This window comes from Mytilus trossulus, chromosome 14 (genome assembly GCF_036588685.1).
Source record: "Mytilus trossulus isolate FHL-02 chromosome 14, PNRI_Mtr1.1.1.hap1, whole genome shotgun sequence".
Lineage (NCBI taxonomy): Eukaryota > Metazoa > Mollusca > Bivalvia > Mytilida > Mytilidae > Mytilus > Mytilus trossulus.
In genome coordinates this window covers 48752678-48772799 of record NC_086386.1, presented here as the reverse complement: position 1 = coordinate 48772799, position 20122 = coordinate 48752678, and the positions used below count along the sequence as shown (strand labels likewise).

Below are 20122 nucleotides of genomic sequence, written 5' to 3'. Positions count from 1 at the left end.
CAGCGTCTCTGTTGTTCCTTTGTTTTCCTGGTATATTTAATGTATTTCCCGCGATTTTAGTTTGTAACCCGGCTTTGTTTTCAGATTTATGGCTATTGAGCACCGGTATTCTACGTAGCCTGTATTTCTTACCAACCAACACGACAGGTGACAGTATTGTAGATAGAACTACTTATCAGTCGGGAGCACCCGAGTTCACCAATGTTTTGATGGGGGTTCGTGTGGTAAGTCATTTGCCTTCTATGTAACATGTTTCAATATGTGTTGGCATAGTGCTGATGGTTTTATTGGATTAATAATTTTTGAATGTGCCCTTGGTATCTTTCCTCGTTTTTAAAGTATATGAAAATTGCACAATGCTTATGTTTCTATAATGTTCTTCCGCATTTACATTGCATTCAATTTTTAGCATTTTTCAACATTTCGAATAGTTTAATGCGTTTAATATATAACAACAGATCATAAATCATTTTTACAGTCTTTTTGGCAATTAAAACCAAGAGAGTTATCTTTGCTAGCTTATACTTTGTATCTTAGAATAAACAGAAATAACATTAATTGTCGGTAAATACTTTTGGAGTAACTCGTATCCTTAGTCCGTCCTCGATATCAGATGCACTTTTAGCTGGAGCAAATTGATGATGACGAGTTTGTGCGTTGTTTGTTTTTCTCCATCAAAAATCGAATTATCCTCGTAACGGAACTACTTGAATGAACTGGACGGTGAATACTCCCGGAAATTGAGTCAAATTTACTTCCCGTAACAGATGCCATAATGTTTTCTTGATTCAACAAACAGCGGAGTCCAAGAAAAGCGAATATCAACGCTTCTTTGAACACAATAGTGTCCCTGTCGGCAATCTCAATGTCAAATCCTTCATTTAGTAGCTTAGATTGAAATAATTCGATTAAATGTGTATTAAAAGATCCACCTCCAGAAACTAAAACTTTAATTACGCCATTTTGTTTGGAAACAGTTCCCGCATGCAACGTATTTCGTCCATCTTTGCATGCATCAGCCAATCTGTTGGCAACGTGTTCAGCAAATGTCCTGAGTAGATCAGGAATTTGGTATTTTTTAGTCTGGAAAAAAAAATTATTCATCTGTATTATGTTGATTTTTCTATACTATTATTATTATCTATACTTAATAGGTTATAAACACAAAATCTAAACTAATATGTATTGATTAATTAATAATTAGATATAAGAAAATGTGATATGAGTGCCAACGAGACAACTCTTCATCCAAATCACTATTTGAAAAAGTAAACCATTATAAGTCAATGTAAGGCCTTGAACAGGAAACTTTGGCTGACGCCGAAAAGCAAGCAATAAAGGGCCCCAGAATGACTAGTGTAAAACCAATCAAATAGAAAAAAACAACGGTCTAATAACTAGTATATAAAAACGAGAAAACGTGAAACACTTATGAACCACATCAACAAATGAAAACAATGCACTGAACGGCCGATGGTTCCTGGTTCAGGACAGGTGCAAACAAATGCAGCGGGTTTAAACGTTTAACCGGCGCCATCGTTCACCCTAAGCTAAAACAATAGTTAAACATCACAAAATAGAAATACACACTTGCCCATAAAACAACGTGTTATTAAATCATCGATCATTAGGACCAGCGTAACTTATTGCATCATTTTGTGTATCCATTATTTTTTTAATTTCCATACCAATTTGAAACTTGACCATAATTATACTTATGACACTCATGACTTATGTTGTTTAAATAAAGACTTTTCCCGAGGTTAATGGTAGCTTATCAGCAAGGTCATTGTCTCTGTCTACAGAATATGGGGTGAACATTCGTTATAACTAAATAGATATTAATCGTTTTCCCCGGTGTTATATTTCTAATATGGAATACATTTTGATTATATGGTCATTATGCAAAACTGTTAAAACTGTGTCAAAATGATCAAAAATGTCCAATTCATTAATTTTAACCCCGTTACTTAAACAAAATTAGCAGTTTCGTCAGGAATGTAGCATTATAAGGTGACTGATTTTTAAAGGTAATTAAGATACCAATATACAAATATCAAGGCAAAATTCTACCAAAATACATATCTGTTAGACTAGCTTTATAGATACGACGTATTATCAATTCTTTATTTTAAATGACCACGTACATGACGTACACATACATATTATCTAATCCGTACACTTAAACTTGAAGTTTGAAGTTGTTTACCCGATATATCATGTATATAATTAACAGAAACAAATACACTATAAATTTAAGTATTCTACATATTATATTATTTGTTTATACATTGTTACAAACAATTTAACAACACATACGTTTTTCATGATATACTGTTGCAGTTAGGATTACAGTATAAAATTTTCGAAAGTGTGCTATAAAAGGCATTGAACTGTAGGTCAATATTATTGGGTCAATGTCATGGCACATGTTTTGAAAGGGTGAATCAACAACACTAAAAATAAACAATAACATGGAAATAGTAATGAAAAGTAATAAGTTGAGCTGAAACTTACATCAAGTAATGGTAGCACACTATTTTCAATCTTTTCTGATTCCATTGACTTTGGTGGGAGTTGCTTGTAGTAGTCTAGCTCTTCTAACTGTTGTAATACATCGTCCATTACTTTACCCGTCCGTGCTAAGTCGCCTTCTGGATCATACTCCAGTTTAGAGTCGTGTAGATTAGCCAGCATATTTGAAACATAATTACATGGACACACATCATACCCTTGAAGCCCCCTTAGACCAATGTTAGCAATTCCACTCAAATTAATGCATATATCTTTGTGACTGAAGAGAAATTTTTCTCCGTTAGGAACTAGCGGAGCGCCTTGACCACCAAGTGCAACATCTTTATTACCAAAGTTACATACAAATGGATATCTTAAATGTACAGCAGTTGTCTCACCATCTCCGAGCTGGAATGTATATCCCAAATTTGGCTGATGGAAAACAGTATGCCCATGTGACGCTACAAAATCCAAATTGTTTATTCCTTCAGTTTGAATGAATTCGTCAATCGTTTGCCCTACAAAATGTCCATACTCCACATGAAGTCGAATAAGCTGCTCCCCGCTAAGCTGGCATGCTGTTCGAAGTAATCCTTGCCATTCCGGGGTGTATGGTATTGTCGTAGCTTTCATTATTCTGTATCCCCATATATCTGTTTGCACGTCACCTGTAAATTCGACATGACACAAGTCCAAACCATCTAAAGAAGGTCCAGTTGTGCAACCTATCCCGGAAAATGATGCCATATTTTAAAAGATTTCACAACAATTAAAACTTCATTAATTCAATGTATGTTGTATAATTCATCGGAAATAGAAACGTCAATCTGTTTCGTGTTGTGTTATCACCTTCCTGACAAAAACGTAAACAACCTCTGCTCTATTAATTTTCTTATCTAATGATTAAAAGTTTATCTCTCATCTCTCAGGTAAAAGTCTGTCCTCATATGAACTGAATGAATGCACTGTTAAAAAATATTGTTATGAATAAATATTGTTCCCCAGCTGGCAACAGTATTTATAACAATTGCAATTTCCCTATTCAAATTTAACCTTCACCCTAAAATTGTTGACTTAATCATCTTACACACACTTCGTCCTTGGCCACTTAAAATACAATAATCCTTGGAAAGAGTGGTTGCATAGTGCCTACCATTGCAGAATTGAATATTTGTTATGCTATGCTAGCTAGCTATTATACTTGCCGTCATAAGGGAAAAATCGTTACGAAAATGTTTCATTTCTCATTTCACTATACCAATTGATTTATAAAATTATATATTCAAAATTGATATACCTCGTGTTACTTCAATGCACAAATGAGCGTTGTGTTTTTTATTAACATACAAGGCTAACACACTGCATTCGTGTTCATAACTACTCTAACAAGGATATCATATATAAATATAGTTATCACTTCACAAGGCCTTGACTTAAGTGTTATGATTATCATCTTCGCAAAACAGGAATTCTGTATTAAAAAATGTGCATACCTTTACTTGTACAATCTGGAAACATGTACCATTTCTTTTTTTTCTCTAAGATATAAAAGTTTTATATTTTTATGATTTATTTTATATTTTGCTTATGCTTATAATAATCAAATATTTTCAATATTATTATTGTATTATCGAAATTCGAATAACTGATTTTAAACATTGGTCAATATGTCATTGAAGATGCCGGAGTCATGTCAAAAGGAATGGAAGGTCAGGATGGATCAATGCGACAGGTATTTTGGTTTTTGCTAGCCTTATTGCTCGTCCTCAGTAATAAGGTAATAAGTTACCACTTGGAACACTTGGGAAGAAATGTATTTCAAGTTCCCTAGGGTAATTATGTCAGTTTATACGATAGACACTAATTGTGAAAAAAAATCGTAAAAAAACATGTGTTCAAAATTGAATATATAAATATCGGTCGTACTATGCCGCGTTTTTCTGGAATTTCTATTGTCAAAAACACAAAAAAAAAGAACATTTAAAAGTCAACTTGAAGGATGTATCATATGAATATATAAACGTGAATAATAACATAGAATTGAACTGATATATAAATATCAAGGATCAGAGTGGAATCATTATTTAATTATAATGTTTGACAAGTTAATCAACTATTATATTTGACAACATGTATCCTATCACAATATTAATCGCCTGATGTAAAATCAAGTGACTAGTTTATCGGTAAAAGAAAATGGAAAACATATAGAAAATAATCGACCTTCGACAGTTGAACAGTAGTAAAATTTTATTATAAATGAACCACATTTCTGTTTCCTCAAATCATGAAGGTGTATGTCTGTTTGGATTGTTCACATAATTTTGTCAATGTAACGGACTTCTTTCATATAAAAGTTGGAGGTGTACAATATAGCAAGATTTTCTTCATAAAATGCCTGTACGAAGTAAAAATATGACTGTGTTTTCATTTGTTACGTAGGTTGATATACGTAGTTGAGCGTTGGATTGTGTGAAGTTTTAAATTCTGAATCTTGAATGTACTAGTCTAAGACATTCAGTTTGTTTATCCCAGTGCTACTAGAAGATATTGCAATTCTGTTTCATATGTTAGATTTTTATAAATCAGAATTCTAATTTCTAGTAGTGAATATTGGACATAGATATATATATATGTTGTCGAAGGGTTGAATAACTAGAGGCTACATAGAGCCTGTGTCTCTCACCTTGGTTTATGTGAATCTTAAACAAAGGACACAGATGGATTTATGACAAAATTGTGTTTTGATGATGGTGATGTGTTTGTAGATCTACCTTACTTTACTAAACATTCTTGCTGCTTACAATTATCTCTATCTGTAATGAACTTGGCCCAATAGCTTCAGTGGAAAATGTTGTTAAAAATCTATTATAAAGGGCAATTACTCCTTAAGGGGTCAACTGACCATTTAAATCATGTTGATTTATTTGTAGATCTTACTTTGCTGAACATTATTTCTGCTTAAAGTTTATCTCCATCTATTATAATAATCAAGATAATAACCGAAAACTGCAAAATGTCCTTAAAATTACCAATTCAGGGTCAGCAACCCAACACCGGGTTGTCCGATTTATCTAAAAATTTCAAGGTAGGTAGATCTTGACCTGATAAACAATTTTACCTCGTGTCAGATTTGCTCTTAATGCTTTGGGTTTTAAGTTATAAGCCAAAAACTGCATTTTACCCCTTTGTTTTATTTTTAGCCATGGCGGCCATCTTGGTTAGATGGCTGGGTCACTGGACACATTTTTCAAACTAGATACCCTAAAGATATTTGTGGCTAAGTTTGGATTAATTTGGCCCAGTAGTTTCAGAGGAGAAGATTTTTGTAAATGATAACTAAGATTTACGAAAAATGGTTAAAAATTGACTATAAAGGGCAATAACTCCTAAAGGGGTCAACTGACCATTTCGGTCACGATGACTTATTTGTAAATCTTACTTTGCTGAACATTATTGCTGTTCACAGTTTATCTCTATCTATTATAATAATCAAGATAATAACCAAAAACAGTAAAATTTCCTTAAAATTACCTTATTAAGGGGCAGCAACCCAACAACGGGTTATCAGATTCATCTGAAAATATCAGGGCAGATAGATCTTGACCTGATAAACAATTTTACCTTGTCAGATTTGCTCTAAATGCTTTGGTTTTTGAGTTATAAGGCAAAAACGGCATTTTACCCCTATGTTCTATTTTTAGCCGTGGCGGCCATCTTGGTTGGTTGGCCGGGTCACCGGACACATTTTTGAAACTAGATACCCCAATGATGATTGTGGCCAAGTTTGGTTTAATTTGGCCCAGTAGTTTCAGAGGAGAAGATTTTTGTAAAAGTTAAAGACGACAGACGACGGACTTAAAGTGATGGGAAAAGCTCACTTGGCCCTTTGGGCCAGGTGAGCTTAAAACGGTAGAAAAATCAAATGATAATAGAATTCACAAATGTACAGCATGCGTGTATTGTAAACAGTAGCCTTTTCTCTTCCCACTGATTCCAATATTTTTGATTTCATTTTACCTATCCAAAATCTGTCAAATGTTTTTCTGTCTTCCATGGTCAAACCCGTATGGTTATAAACCGACCGCGAGCTGCCTTATTGTGGCCCGAATCTTTTGAATTTGCAATTGTTAAGGGATATTCCAGTTTGAATTTTTCATGGAGTTCAGTATTTCTGTTTATAACTTTTAGAGGCCAGCTTTAAATCTTGATTGAAATTAAGAAATGACAAAGGTGAGGACCGGTTGAGATCGGAACGTTGCGACAAAAGAAATGTGTTCATAATTTACAAGACGAACTTTCGATTTCATTCCACCAGGTCCAGAATATAGTGTTTATTTCTAGCAGAAGATTTGATATTAAAGGCTTGCTTTTCCTTGATAGACTGTTACTGTTTTCGAGGAAGTAATTGAATAAAAAAAAAAAATATTGGTAAGATGTAAGTCATTTCTTCGAATGTTTAACATAATTGGTTATGGAATTTCTGTGTCACGGATGATCACGGATGTATTTCGCTTGTCATAGTGTTTAGTTCATTTAAAATATTGAAAAGTATTGGCAGAGAGGAAGTAGGTTCCTGACAGATCTGAAAAGTCTTCACATGCTACAACTCACTACGGTCAAGATACTGAATAAAATTAAGTCATCCCATTCAGTAACACGTTTTGAAAGTGTAACGAAAATATTTGACGAACAGATGGATGTACAAGGACATTCATAGCCGCTGAATATACAACTCTGGTTCACCACAGTTATAGACTATGCATCAACCAACCAGAAAGGACACACTAGAACTGATTCAGAGCAGAGTAGTAAGGGTCGCTATAATGACTACACCTCACATATAAGAAGCGTTATTGGGACTCAAACGAGAGAAGATGCAATAATAACAGGCTACTTATATATATATATGGTATATCATATACACAATGAGCTAATATATACCACCTAAAGTACTTCTCAATTGTTGCGATAGTAGAACTCATATGGGCACAAGCTTTACCAACAGACGGTCTCTAAAGTCTACTGATTTCAACAGATCTTTTACTCAGGCAATGTAATCTGAATTCCTGTTAGGGGAATGAATAAGCTGTCGATTTAAACAAATGTTACTCAGATTATATAATTAATTAATACAATAGTTGCAAATGTGCAATTCCATTTCTCTTAAAATGATTTAAACACTATCATAGTTATAAATCATGGTGCCATTAACCAAAAGATTGTCAAGATTTTTCATTATTTCCTTTTAGTAATTTTATCAACAAATTTAACTGTACAGTTCTTGCATGAAATTCATAAATGATGTGAAATAACACTCATTATAGATATATAAATGATTTGTGCATGAAAAGGAATTAGTATATATCATGATAAGGAATCATAAATCCTTTTAAACAATGTAGAAACATGGATGTATTATAAAGATAGTACTTTCATGATAGAACAAATTAACTTTACCCATCACCTATTATTAAAATTAAATGATGTGCATTCTACAAATTCATCGGTTTACTTGAAACAAGCAAGCACTTTATCAGCATATATAAAATCGATCACCTATGAAGTTAATGTTTATTTGTTCCAGGACTTTTTTGATGTTTCTTTAGGAGACAGTTTATTAGCCAAACCTCAGAGACAAATAGATAAATTCCAAATCTTAAGTTCCAAATTTTTAGATAGATGCATTTTTCTTCTGATCCAGAGTACATTTTTTCATACTGGCACGTTATTTAGAATAGCAAGAGGATAATAATTGCAAAGTAACAACACCACAAAACGTTTATAGAACATGTGGAACAAAAACAACATGGTTACCTCCTTTTCCTGTGATTTCGATCTTGGAGTTGAAATGAGCTACAAAGTAACAGATTTGGTAGAGTACACAATATTAATAGGCCTGATCTTATAAACTTCAATATCCAGTTGTCTTAGACCAAATTTAGCCATTTAGAGTCAGTCAATTGATTTAGGAAACACAATAAATATCAGTTAAAAAAATATAATTCTTGTGATGATTATCCCAAATACATTACCCCCATTATCAATTAAAGAAGTTTAAAATAGGTATTTTCCCTACATTGCATGATACTGGCTACCTTTGTTTCCTGATAGGAAGATAAAATCCTAAAGGATAATGTTCACAAAGGGCTAAAATAGGCACTATATGTTTTGTATTTTTTAAATCAGGCCAAAAAATCACCAATTTCATATAGAAACACTTGTGATATTTCTATTATGACTAAAATATACTTTTTTGGCACCTTCCTTTATAGTTTTTTAAGCAAGCTATGACTCTTTAAATATACATGATTTATATTTGAGGTTAATTTTTGTCAAATTTTCGAAAATTTTAATCGTTTCTGGCATAATTAACCTTGGCCTCCATCCACTATCCAAAAAGTTTTTATATTGATGAGTTCTGTATCAAAATTAGAATCTTTTTTTGTTACAAAACATTTTGGATCCTATGTGGTGGCCTAGGTTTTCATCAAGGTTTTAGGTCTGAAAATTGCACCAAATCATCATATTTTGACGAAATGTCCAGAATGGACCTAATTTGGAGAATATTATGTACTTTAATGTAAAGAACTAATGTATTCAGCATTAAGGCTTTTGAAATAGACCCATTCATGAACCAAATTTTGAACTTTTTGGTGTTATATGATAAAGTTGATATTTTAGGCCATTTCGGGCCATAAGTGAACTTTGTCCTTTGAAGTTGGAACCTTATCATTATTACCTTTATCCAAAAGTTAAAAAAATATGCATTTTGTTCCCATAGAGTTATATGAAAACCTTTTTTTTATGGTGGTCATGTTTTTTTAATTTCAGATTTTATTTCAAGCAATTACAGAAGACAACTGAACCATCATCCAGACATAATTCATGTGTTGTGTATCATTATATGTTGGAAATATCTATGCAGAAGACCCTCTTATAAAAATACTTTTCTGTTATATTTCTATAGCTTCTATAACAGTATTCTTTTATTTCAGATAAGAATCAAATTCAGAACAAAAGTTTTAGAAAGAATAAATATGTATTTTTTTCAAGCTATTCCTAAGAAGCACAGAACTTTTTTTGACAAACCTTTTGGAATTTTAGGTTCCACATTCTCTTCAACTTAGTGCTTTATTCAGCATTTTTTTTTTAATTGAGCATCACTGATGAGTCTTTTGTGGAGGAAATTTTATTCCTGGTATCTATGATGAATTTATATAGAATATAGAATTCTATTGTTTTAAACTGGAAGCCATCTTCAATTAATATCTGCCTGAAAGTACATAAATTATGTAGAACCATTGAATCATCCACCATGCATTATATTCTTGACTTTGTAAGAGCAAAAAGATTTCTTTAAAGAAAAAAATGGTTTTAGAAAAGATTTATAAGTTTATAATACAAACGATTGATTCAACAAAATACTGAACACATGGGCCATGTATGCTTAAACAAAATCAACACATTGGAAAACAAAAATATGAGTGTACTGAAATATGAAGTGATTTTCTAATAGGTACAGGGGAAAAAGCATCGTTTCTAGGAAATAGAAGGAAATAACTAGGGCCTCTAAATTTATGAAAATTGTTAAAAATTAACTATTAAGGGCAATAACTCTTAAAGGGGTCAGGTGACCATTTTGATCATGTTGACTTATTTGTAGGTCTTACTTTGCTGTACACTATTGCTGTTTACAGTTTATCTCTATCTATAATTATATTGAAGATAAAAGCCAAAAGCTGCAAAAAATTTTCAAATTACCAATTCAAGGTAGCAACAACAGGTTGCCTGATTTGTCTAAAATATTATGGGCAGATAGATTTTGAACCAATGAACAATTTAACCTTCGACAGATTTGCTCTGAATAATTTGGTTTTAGAAATATTAGCCCAAAACTGCATTTTATCCTATGTAATATTTTTAGACATTGGACACATGTTTTAAACAAGATACCCTAATGATGATTGTGGACAGGTTTGTTTTTGTCTCAGTAGTTTCACAGGAGAAGATTTTTGTAAAAGATTACAAAAATTAACGAAAAAATGTTAAACATTTACTATAAAGGTATGAAGGACAATAACTCCTTAGGGGTCAATTGAACATTTTGACTTTGTTGTAGATCTTACTTTGCTGAACTTTATTTTTAGCCTTTTTATTTTCATCTTGGTTGGGTGGCAGGGTCGTTAGCACATTTTTTAAACAAGATACCCAAATGATGATTATGGCAAAGTTTGGTTCAATTGGGAACAGTAGTTTCAGACAAGAAGATATTAGTAAAAGTTAACGACAGACCACAGACGCCAAGTGATGAGAAAAGCTTTCAATTTGGATAGATAAAAACAACAATACATAATATTTAACTTTTATCAACAATGAAAATGAAAAAACAATCCTCTAATAATGAACAAAATGACAACATAAAAAGTTTAATATCAGAAGTTCCTTCAGATTCATGCATAAATATCATGTATACTTAGATTGTACTGTCTGTAGATGTCTAGTTAATCAAGATACCTGGGGTTTTAAAAAGATTGTATAATATTGACAATTGCATTACAATGTATCTGCATTAAGATGTGATTGTTGAATAGTTTTATAAACATAGGAACAATGTGGAAGTTAAGCATCTGCTACTTTCAAAGATCTCTAAAAATATTTATCTTTAAAAAGTTTATCCAACAGAACAAATATGAAATTGCCTACAATATAATCATAACAGTATGCTTAAATAACTATAGAAAAATATATTCCACCAACTGTATAATGCATAAAACTATGATAATGAAAATTTTATATACATGTGTGAATATGTACTTGAAATATATTACTGTAAATAATTTAACATAATAATCTTAAATTCATATGCCAATCTCAAGTGATCGGGGATATATAAGAAAGATAACAAAGGATAATGTATAGTCTGCTGGAAAAAATATGTCTTAATATTCAAATGCTTGATTGTGTATACAATGTATAACAACTTGCTAATGCAATGTGATAGCAGGTTTAAATTATCAAATCAAAATAATGCAATAGTTTAAAGACAATTAAATGTGCATATTTCACAGTTTTTCTGAGATGTATAGGGACCAAATAGCTACTTATAAACAAGAACATTCTGACCTAACTTTTGTACATCTTTTCAGATTGTGTACGAGTGCTAGAATTGCATCAAACATTTTAAATATCACAAAATTTAATCTAAGACTAATTATCTGTAATATGGGGAACCTGATATAAACAATTACAATTTCAGTACAGTTATTTAACTAGTACAAACTTTTCTTTGGTAATGGCATAAAAAACTTAATGATTTGTTCTGAACATTAGTTGAATATTGTTCAGTTAATATGGTTAAATATCATTCCACAGAAAAACCACATTAGTTTATATTACTTGAGTCTGCTTATGTTATAACATACATGTAAGTGATGTAAGCAAAATTTAGGACTTTTGTATCTGGTTTAATATAAATCATTTTCTATTTCTTATTCCCTTTAAAATACATATACTCTGGTGTGTTTATATGACAATGAAACAAGTACATAAATATGATTGTCTCTCTTACTAAAGAGGTAAAATGCTTTAAAATAATACAATCACGAAATCAGATACATGAATGCCCCACTCACACTATCATTGCTTATGTTTAGTGGACCATGAAATTGGGGTAAATTTGACATTAAAATAAGAAAGATCATATCATAGGGAACATGTGTACTAAGTTATAAGTTGATTGGTCATTTCATCAAAAACTTAAACCTGAAGCGTGACAGGCGAACAGATGCACAGACCAGGAAAAAAAATGCCCATAAATGGGGCATTAAAACATAGGACAAAATACTGTCATATTGAAAAGTAATAAATTTTCTAGTTGAATTGGTTTTGTTCATAATGGGAAGAAAGTCCCTCAGATATTTATCAATTTGAGAATTAAGGAACCAAAAGTTTATCTTCAGGCTGAATGCATTTTTAGATTCAGGTAGTCTTTTGAAATGGCCATAAAATATGTAAATATTCTATGCTGTTCTCACATACTCATTAATCAAAACTGTCTTAGTTATTTATTGGTTAATAAACTAATTATATATAATGCAGATGGTGTCTGTTTCTCTATATCAACATGGTAACTTACATCCAACACATATTAAAATAGCTGTAAAAGGTTTAAATTAGCACTGTTACATTTGAAAAAAAATAAAAAATAAAAATGAGGTAATGGGCTGATTTCTTACTGGTTTTTCTAACATAATATGAAAAAGAAATCTACGAAAATACATTATAAATTAATGAGTATTTCATGTGAAACCTATTTATGAAAAACAGAGATATGAAATAAAAAATATCATGCTTCAACATAGTAAAATGTATAGTAATTAATGCATACTCCTAACCTAGTTCAATCACTCAAAGTGAAAATTTTGTGGAGCAAAAGAAGACTTAATACATAGAGAACTGTATAGCTGTATGACTTAAAGGTCCTTAAAAAAGAAACCATTTCAAAATTCCAAAATTGTAATGCAAGAAACTTATAAAAATCCTTCATTAAAATATCATAAACATAATTAATATTATATCATAAATAATTTAAAATATCAGTTTTTTTATAAATTTTGTATAACATATGTAGCATGTTTGTTACAATATCACAAACATCATACACTTAACAGGTCTTTCACATTAGACATGTATACATACTTGATTCACATTGGACATATAAATCAAAGATTTGTTATCTACGCTCCGTATCAGCTTATGTAATGATTGCATAATGTAGGAACATTTACAAAGGTCGGGTTTTCAAATTCTGATTGCACTAAAGTCAAGAATAAATCACTTGCTAGCAATTCGATAAAAATTTAACTGCATATATATAACTATAAATATCTATGAGCAAAGAGAGCTATAACTGCATACTGTGTATATGTAACTAAAATTTTTACAACTAAATACTTAACACTGCTTCAAATGAAAAAGATGACACCCTTTGAAAATTTACATATGAAATAAAACTGAAGTAGATCTAGAAAAAAAATGTTGTTTTTATTTCAATTTATGTAATTACTGACAAAATTAAGATAAGAAGGTATGAATGAATGAAACATTATTTTGAATTATTTCGACTCTAAGTTTATCCATCTTACTTTTACTCCTAAATGCTGAGTGCTTTGTGGAAAGCAGAAAATCCCAATTTTTGAAGTCAAACTTAGGAAAAAATACTACCATTTGACCAGTGGTGTTTTACTGTAATATGCCTGTAAGAATTTTAGTCAATCTTTACATTATATCATTTCTTTTGTTCTACACCAATACCATTCAGTTAATGACAAGAAAATAAACTTGCATATTTGTATATGGCAGAATTCTAATAATGAGCAATAAAATATAACTTTTCGTCCAACTGCATACCAACTTAATTCTAGTTAAAACTTGCATCAAACATATCTAAATAAAACATAACATAATTATTTTAACCAAGATAAACTAATATCTAACATCCCATATTTTATAAAAATGAAAGTTTATGCATAAATAGCTGTGAATTATGAAAAGATTGCATATAAAAAGACTAAGAAGCATCTTTTCACAGCATTTCAGTGAAATCACCGAGATTTTCATTTTTTGTACTGTAATGTATCGCTAATTCAAAATCATACAACTGATTTAATACCAACAAAATGTGTTTTAGTAACACATTGAAAAACAATAAAATAATATCACTAGCCCTCCGACTGGTAAAAATGGTTTAATTCTGGGAGAAAAGAAAGATATTTTTTGGTGAATTTAACCTATGACAAATGGTTTTTAATGTTTAAAGGATAATAATGTAAATATATAAATAAACTAAAGATTAAATAATAAAATTTAAAATAAAATCAACAAATTCATTCATAACATAGTAAACTTATATCATTAACACACATATATAACACTAACATAACAATATAGTACAAAGTAAAGATTTGCTACTTTACTTTCTTAACACTATTTCAGTCATTCAAATGGATCTTTAGATGTAGATGAACGATGTTATAATCTTACAATTCTATACTCATTCATAACATCATAAATAGAATTAAAAGCAAACCTAATTAGTAAAATACAATGCATTAATAGCTTGCATGCAGAATGTAAAACATCACACTTTCTTTTACACTTCCTTTTTTGCCAGAAATATTCCATAAATGATACTTGGTTCATACAATTATCCCACATAGGTGTTAGCAATTATTTTATATTTGAAATAAACTGACCATCAAAAAAACATATTCTTGGCATTAAAGTCAATTAATTTTTTTCATTCTTTTTCTATAAATGTTTCAGAAGATATCCAAAGACTCACAAATGGAAAACCATCATCTTTTCATGTAATAAATTTTTCAAAATTCTAGTAAAAATTTCTGACAGTTTTGAACATAATATGCCTTTTTTTTTAATTATCACACTTAAGGTGGTACCTAACACTACAGGGAGATAACTCTTTAAAATCAGCTAAACGTTTTAATTACGTTGTGTTATTAAGGGAATATTAAGCTTCTCAATGATCAAAATAGGTGTTTGTCAAACTGCTATATAACCAGTGTATTTTTTCTGATAAAACGGTTGGTTCAAATTTTTTGAAATTTTTACATTTTTGTCAAATGGTCAAAGTAAATATTTTGTCAAATTTTTATTATTGACACACTTTATATAAACAAAAAAATAATTCAAATTTATAACTGAGTACTAGTTTATATAACATGATGAAACTAAGAATGCAATATATCATAAGATCTTTGATATAGAAAATAAGTCAGTTTATAGTTCAGTTTTTAAGTTTTAAAATGTTAGTAGTTTCTTTTTATTAAAAGTTTACCAACAATAGTTAAAATGCCATCTGCATACTTCTATAGTAAAATCATATTTCTGTCATATGTAAAAATATAAATATCAATTAAAGTATTATACATCTGAAAAGCCTTGTTATTTTCCTATCACAAAATAAATATTATTGAACAATCAGTATTTTCTATCCCATCTGTTACAAGCCATTGATTTACAATTCATGTTACAGAATCTCATCTTAATAACAATATCTTGCATGTTAATATCAGACCAACTTAACTTTACCCTAGATGACTTGAGCATCTACAAAAACATTACCCACACACAATGATTTTATTGTCAGTGACCATTTTGTGTTACACTTTTAACTTCGTCTTCTGGTAAAGTATTAGCTTCCTCTTCTAAAGCTAAAATCTGATCATAACTCATCTGTTCACAGCTACCTCCACGCCGTAACTTGATCAGAGCACATATTTTCTCCCAGTGTCTATGATTTTCTTTGACAGTATTATGTACAACTTTAGCTTCAACAAATAAGTCTTGTAAAACTCTGGAATTTAAAAGGAAATTATATTTTAATTCAACATTTGGTAAGAGTATTCACAGAGCAAATTTAAGAGTCAATTAAAAAAATAAATGTCTGAAGTTTAAAGGTGGTACCCAACACTTTCACTAAAATTAATTTGGCTCGTTAATTTTCATAAAATTTTGTCAAAGTATTTACTTTGACCCTTCAACAAAATATAAAAATTTCAAAAATTTTGAACAAATGGTTTTGTCAGAAAAATTACACTGGTTATATAGCAGTTTGACAAGCACCAATTATGATCACTGAGAAGCTTAATATTCCCTCAACAACACGATGTAATTAAAACGTTTAGCTGATTTTACAGAGTTATCTCCCTGTAGTGTAAGGTACCACCTTAAATATATTGCTGAAACTGTTCACATATAATACCTGCACCTTTAAATTATCTGCATTGTCATATTTGAAAAACAAATCATTCATGCTTAGAATTTCCAATTAAATATTAAACAGTCTGCATACATTAGAAATTTGGGTCATTTTTACCTATTATATGTTTGTTTTGTTCACAAATTGTTTTTCAATATAATGGAATTTGATGTGCCTGTCATACAAGTGAGAGCTTTAGTTAGCTATTAAACCAGATTTAATCCACCATTTTCTGTATAAGAAAATGCCTGTACCAAGTCAGAAATATGACAGTTGTTATCCATTTGTTTGATGTGTTTGAGCTTTTGATTTGCCATTTGATTACAAACTTTCTTTTTTTGATTTTTTTTGTTATTTTACTTTTCTTTTTTTGTTTGTTATTTTTGACCTGAACTGTCTTTTAACCTACCTATATACAGGCAATGCTATATGGTCTAGGAAACCAATTTGTAAATCTGGTATCCTAGCCTTTTCCCTGTCCATCATCTCAGGAGGTGTTCTACCTAATGATTTCTCTAAATCTCCCTGGGAGAAAAACTCATTGTAGATTAAAGCCTGCAAAACAGATAAATTCTTTGTTTATAATAAAAATGATATTTACCAAACTTTAAGTTAAATGGACCTGCAAGTTCAGAAAATGTAACAGCAGTTTGAATTTGTTATCTTTTTGTCTAAATTAACATACCAAATGTGTTCCTAAAAAATGTTCCCCACCTGAAGGGGGGAGGAATGCACTTTTGTTAATATTTGGTGGGATGTGGTTATTTAAGAAAAATTGCCTGAACATCTAAATAAAATATCCAATTCAAAATGTATGCATGGTGTGGTGAAATAACTAGTCGCTCACCATGTTCTATGCACGTTTAAACAAAGGATCGATACAGATGAATTCATGACAAAATACTGTTTTGGTGATGGTGATGTGTTTGTAGATCTTACTTACTGAACATTCATGCTGCTTACAATTATCTCTATCTATAATGAACTTGGCCTATAGCTAGTAGTTACTGTGGAAATTATTTTGTAAAAATTTACAAAATTTATGATATTTGTTCAAAATTGAATATAAAGGGCTATAACTCCTGAAGGGGTCAATTGACCATTTTGGTCATGTTGACTTAATTTTATGTCTTACTTTGGTAACATTATTTCTGTTTACAATTTAGGCCAGACTTTTTTTATTATCTGCTTAACGAGAAAATTTGTAAAAAAATAGGGTTGAGGGGACGAAATAAAAAAAAAAAAAAAAAGTGCAAAATTGGTCCAGTCGACACTAAAAATAAAAATAAAACCAATCCAAGTGACTTTTTTTTTTTTTTTTTTTTTTAAGAATTTATCAAAATACAAGAACAATGGAAGAAAACAGACCTCTAGATTGTGAGCTGGGCTACTAAAATTTTGATAAAATTTAGTTCAAAATACAAACATCATTTAGGAATAATTTGGTCTGGGCTACCAGCTTGAGTTTCCTAAGTTTTATTCCGGTGTAGGGTGCAAACGTGTACTGTAGGAAGGGGAGGACAGGGGTAAGGGAGACAGGGAAAAAGGGGGTAGGAGAAAGGAGAAAGAGGGTGAGAGAAAGGAGAGGAAGGCTGGGAGAAAGGAGAAAAAGTTGAAGAAAGGAGAAAAAATAAAATATCTCTCCTTTTAAAAAATGATCTAATATTTCAAGAAAAAATATCAAAAGGAGATGTTTTATTCTAATGGGAGAAAGGAGAACGGGGGTAGGAGAAGGGTACCCCCTGTCCTCCCCCTCCTGTAGGGTGCGAAAGTGAAAGGGGGTGAACGTGAATAAAAAAAGTGGTTTTTCAAATGATTTGGTCCAATCCATACACAAAATTCAAAAAGCATTATTGATTTTAATTGATATCTTTGATACTATTTTAATATGCATACTACGATACTACTTCAAAGGAAAAATATAAACCCAAACTCTTCCAAAACGTTGACCGGCATGTCAGGTTCAACATCTGCCTCGTTGGTTATAATGCGGCTGATGCCAACATCTTCCGGTAACTCATTGGACAACATGACCCCGATTGTCTCATCTCTATTACACTTTACAAATTTGAGTGAACACGAACTTCTCTCTAGTGATCGGACTTAAAGTTTAATGTAAAAAAACAGTCCCTTCCCGGAAGTCGCCGTTTTGTTTGACCATGCGACAAGAGATAAATTAATAATCGCAGACCCGAACTCGTACTTTTTTTTTTTTTTGAGGATTTCGTTACAGTCGGCGGAAAAAATAAAAATAAAAGTAGGAAGCACTACTTTTATTTTTATTCTGAAATCGGACAATGTGGAGTCGGCGGATCTCGTTAAACAGATAATAAAAAAAGTCTGGGCTTATCTCTATCTATGTATAAGTTAATGTCGACGGACGAGGAACACCAAGTGATGAGAAATGCTCACTTGGCCCTTTTGCCTTCCGAGAAAAAAACCCAAAAGTACATCTTCTCAATTCATACATGCTTCTTGAGAATCTTGAAAAAGATTGCAAGATCAGTGCTGAATAGTCTCAATCATTGACTACAGAACAATAAAAACAGGCATCAAAGTTGGAAGCTTGGATAAATATTTTCTTAACTGTTGCAAATTCAATGGAAATGTGTCTATTTCTGTATGTGTTCGAATGCTATTCCACTGAGATATTAGTAAAATGTCAGGATTTCATAAAATAAGAATAAAATATGACAGATTTCTATTATTGCTTTACAGCAGATGTAATTCTCAACCACTTCTTAAGTAATGACTTACAGCGATATGTTTGGTTGAATCCCATGGCTTTGTTTGGTCGGAGAGATCTGATGCAGTCATTATTAAACATAGCAATAGTTTTCTATGCTTAAGATTTGTTTTTTCAAATTTATCTGTAAAAAAAATGCATAATTAGATTATGAATGTATATTTATTTTCATTACTATTCATTCATTTTGTATTACAATACCTGATATTTGACTATTTAACTTTCAAATCATGATAATGCCCTCACTGATTGAATAAGTAGCTTCATGAACATTAGACTCAGCCAACAGTGATGTTGAAATACAACTTAAAATTGTTGTCTAACTCTTTAAGGCACATTTGATGTCTCTGTCATAAATTTAATGTATTCCATAATCTAGAAAATAAACTATAGTTTCTTTAAGGTTGTACCTAACACTACAGGGAGATATTAAAATAAACTCTGTTAAATCAGCTAAACATTTTAATCATGTTGTATTGTTAAGGAAACATTTGGCTTCTCAATTATCAAAATTAGTGTTTGTCAAACTGCTATATATCCAACCATTTTTTCCTCGATAATATGTCTGGTTTAAATTTTTTTGAAATTTTGATATTTTTGTCAAAGGATCAAAGTTGATATTTTGTTAAAATTTTATAATAATTAAACAAGCCAAATTAATTCTAGTTAAAGTGTTAGGTACCACCTTAAGCCTTCATAACTGAAGTTTTTCAAAGTTAACAGGAAGTAAAAATGTGAAGTTCAGATAAGTCGGTTACTTATCACTCATTAACATGTGACGTGATTATTACCTTTTGCCATAGCTTCTATATTCTTTAAAATCTTTAAATGATGAGCCAAGTCAGTTGCTAAAATAATATCTCTCATCAAGTCTAAAACATGTTGATAATCCTGAAATAAAAGTATTACAATGTTTTATAATATTCTATTTCATGAATTTTTCCTTTGATCTTGCTGGCTGCTAATTTCCTTTCTCAGTGGAGTAGAGTGATATGAAATCAAAGTCGAATTATATAAAAATTATCGCTAGAAACTAAGGAAATACATGCTGTTGTCAAGGAAATTAACAACATCTTCAT

General features: G+C 30.9%; 2 protein-coding genes across 8 annotated transcripts in view; both read right to left on the bottom strand.

Annotated features, from left to right (window-relative positions):
• Positions 1–421: 421 nt before the first annotated feature.
• Positions 422–3814, bottom strand: LOC134695969 (anhydro-N-acetylmuramic acid kinase-like). The gene is made up of 2 exons (XM_063557474.1): positions 2518–3814; positions 422–1083 (listed from the first exon to the last, which is right to left on the bottom strand). Exons 1-2 carry the CDS (start codon positions 3259–3261, stop codon positions 622–624), a joined length of 1206 nt encoding a protein of 401 aa, XP_063413544.1. The 5' UTR covers positions 3262–3814; the 3' UTR covers positions 422–621.
• An 11395-nt stretch (positions 3815–15209) lies between these two features.
• Positions 15210–20122, bottom strand: part of LOC134697021 (cGMP-dependent 3',5'-cyclic phosphodiesterase-like) — a 123507-nt gene continuing 118594 nt past the window's right edge. For all 7 annotated transcript variants that reach the window (XM_063559033.1, XM_063559032.1, XM_063559030.1 and 4 more), the window contains 4 exons: positions 19835–19934; positions 19055–19167; positions 16707–16852; positions 15210–15892 (listed from right to left, as the gene is read on the bottom strand). In XM_063559033.1, coding sequence (XP_063415103.1) covers positions 15682–15892; positions 16707–16852; positions 19055–19167; positions 19835–19934 — 570 coding nt within the window. In that variant the 3' untranslated portion in view covers positions 15210–15681. The remainder of the gene's footprint in view (positions 15893–16706; positions 16853–19054; positions 19168–19834; positions 19935–20122) is intronic.

Bases quoted from the DNA above. Each gene is read 5' to 3' on its own strand.
- LOC134695969 (XM_063557474.1), bottom strand. From the start codon at position 3,261: ATGGCATCATTTTCCGGGATAGGTTGCACAACTGGACCTTCTTTAGAT. The intron at 1,084-2,517 runs GTAAGTTTCAGC...TTTTTTTTCCAG, and splicing joins GTGTGCTACCATTACTTGAT to ACTAAAAAATACCAAATTCC.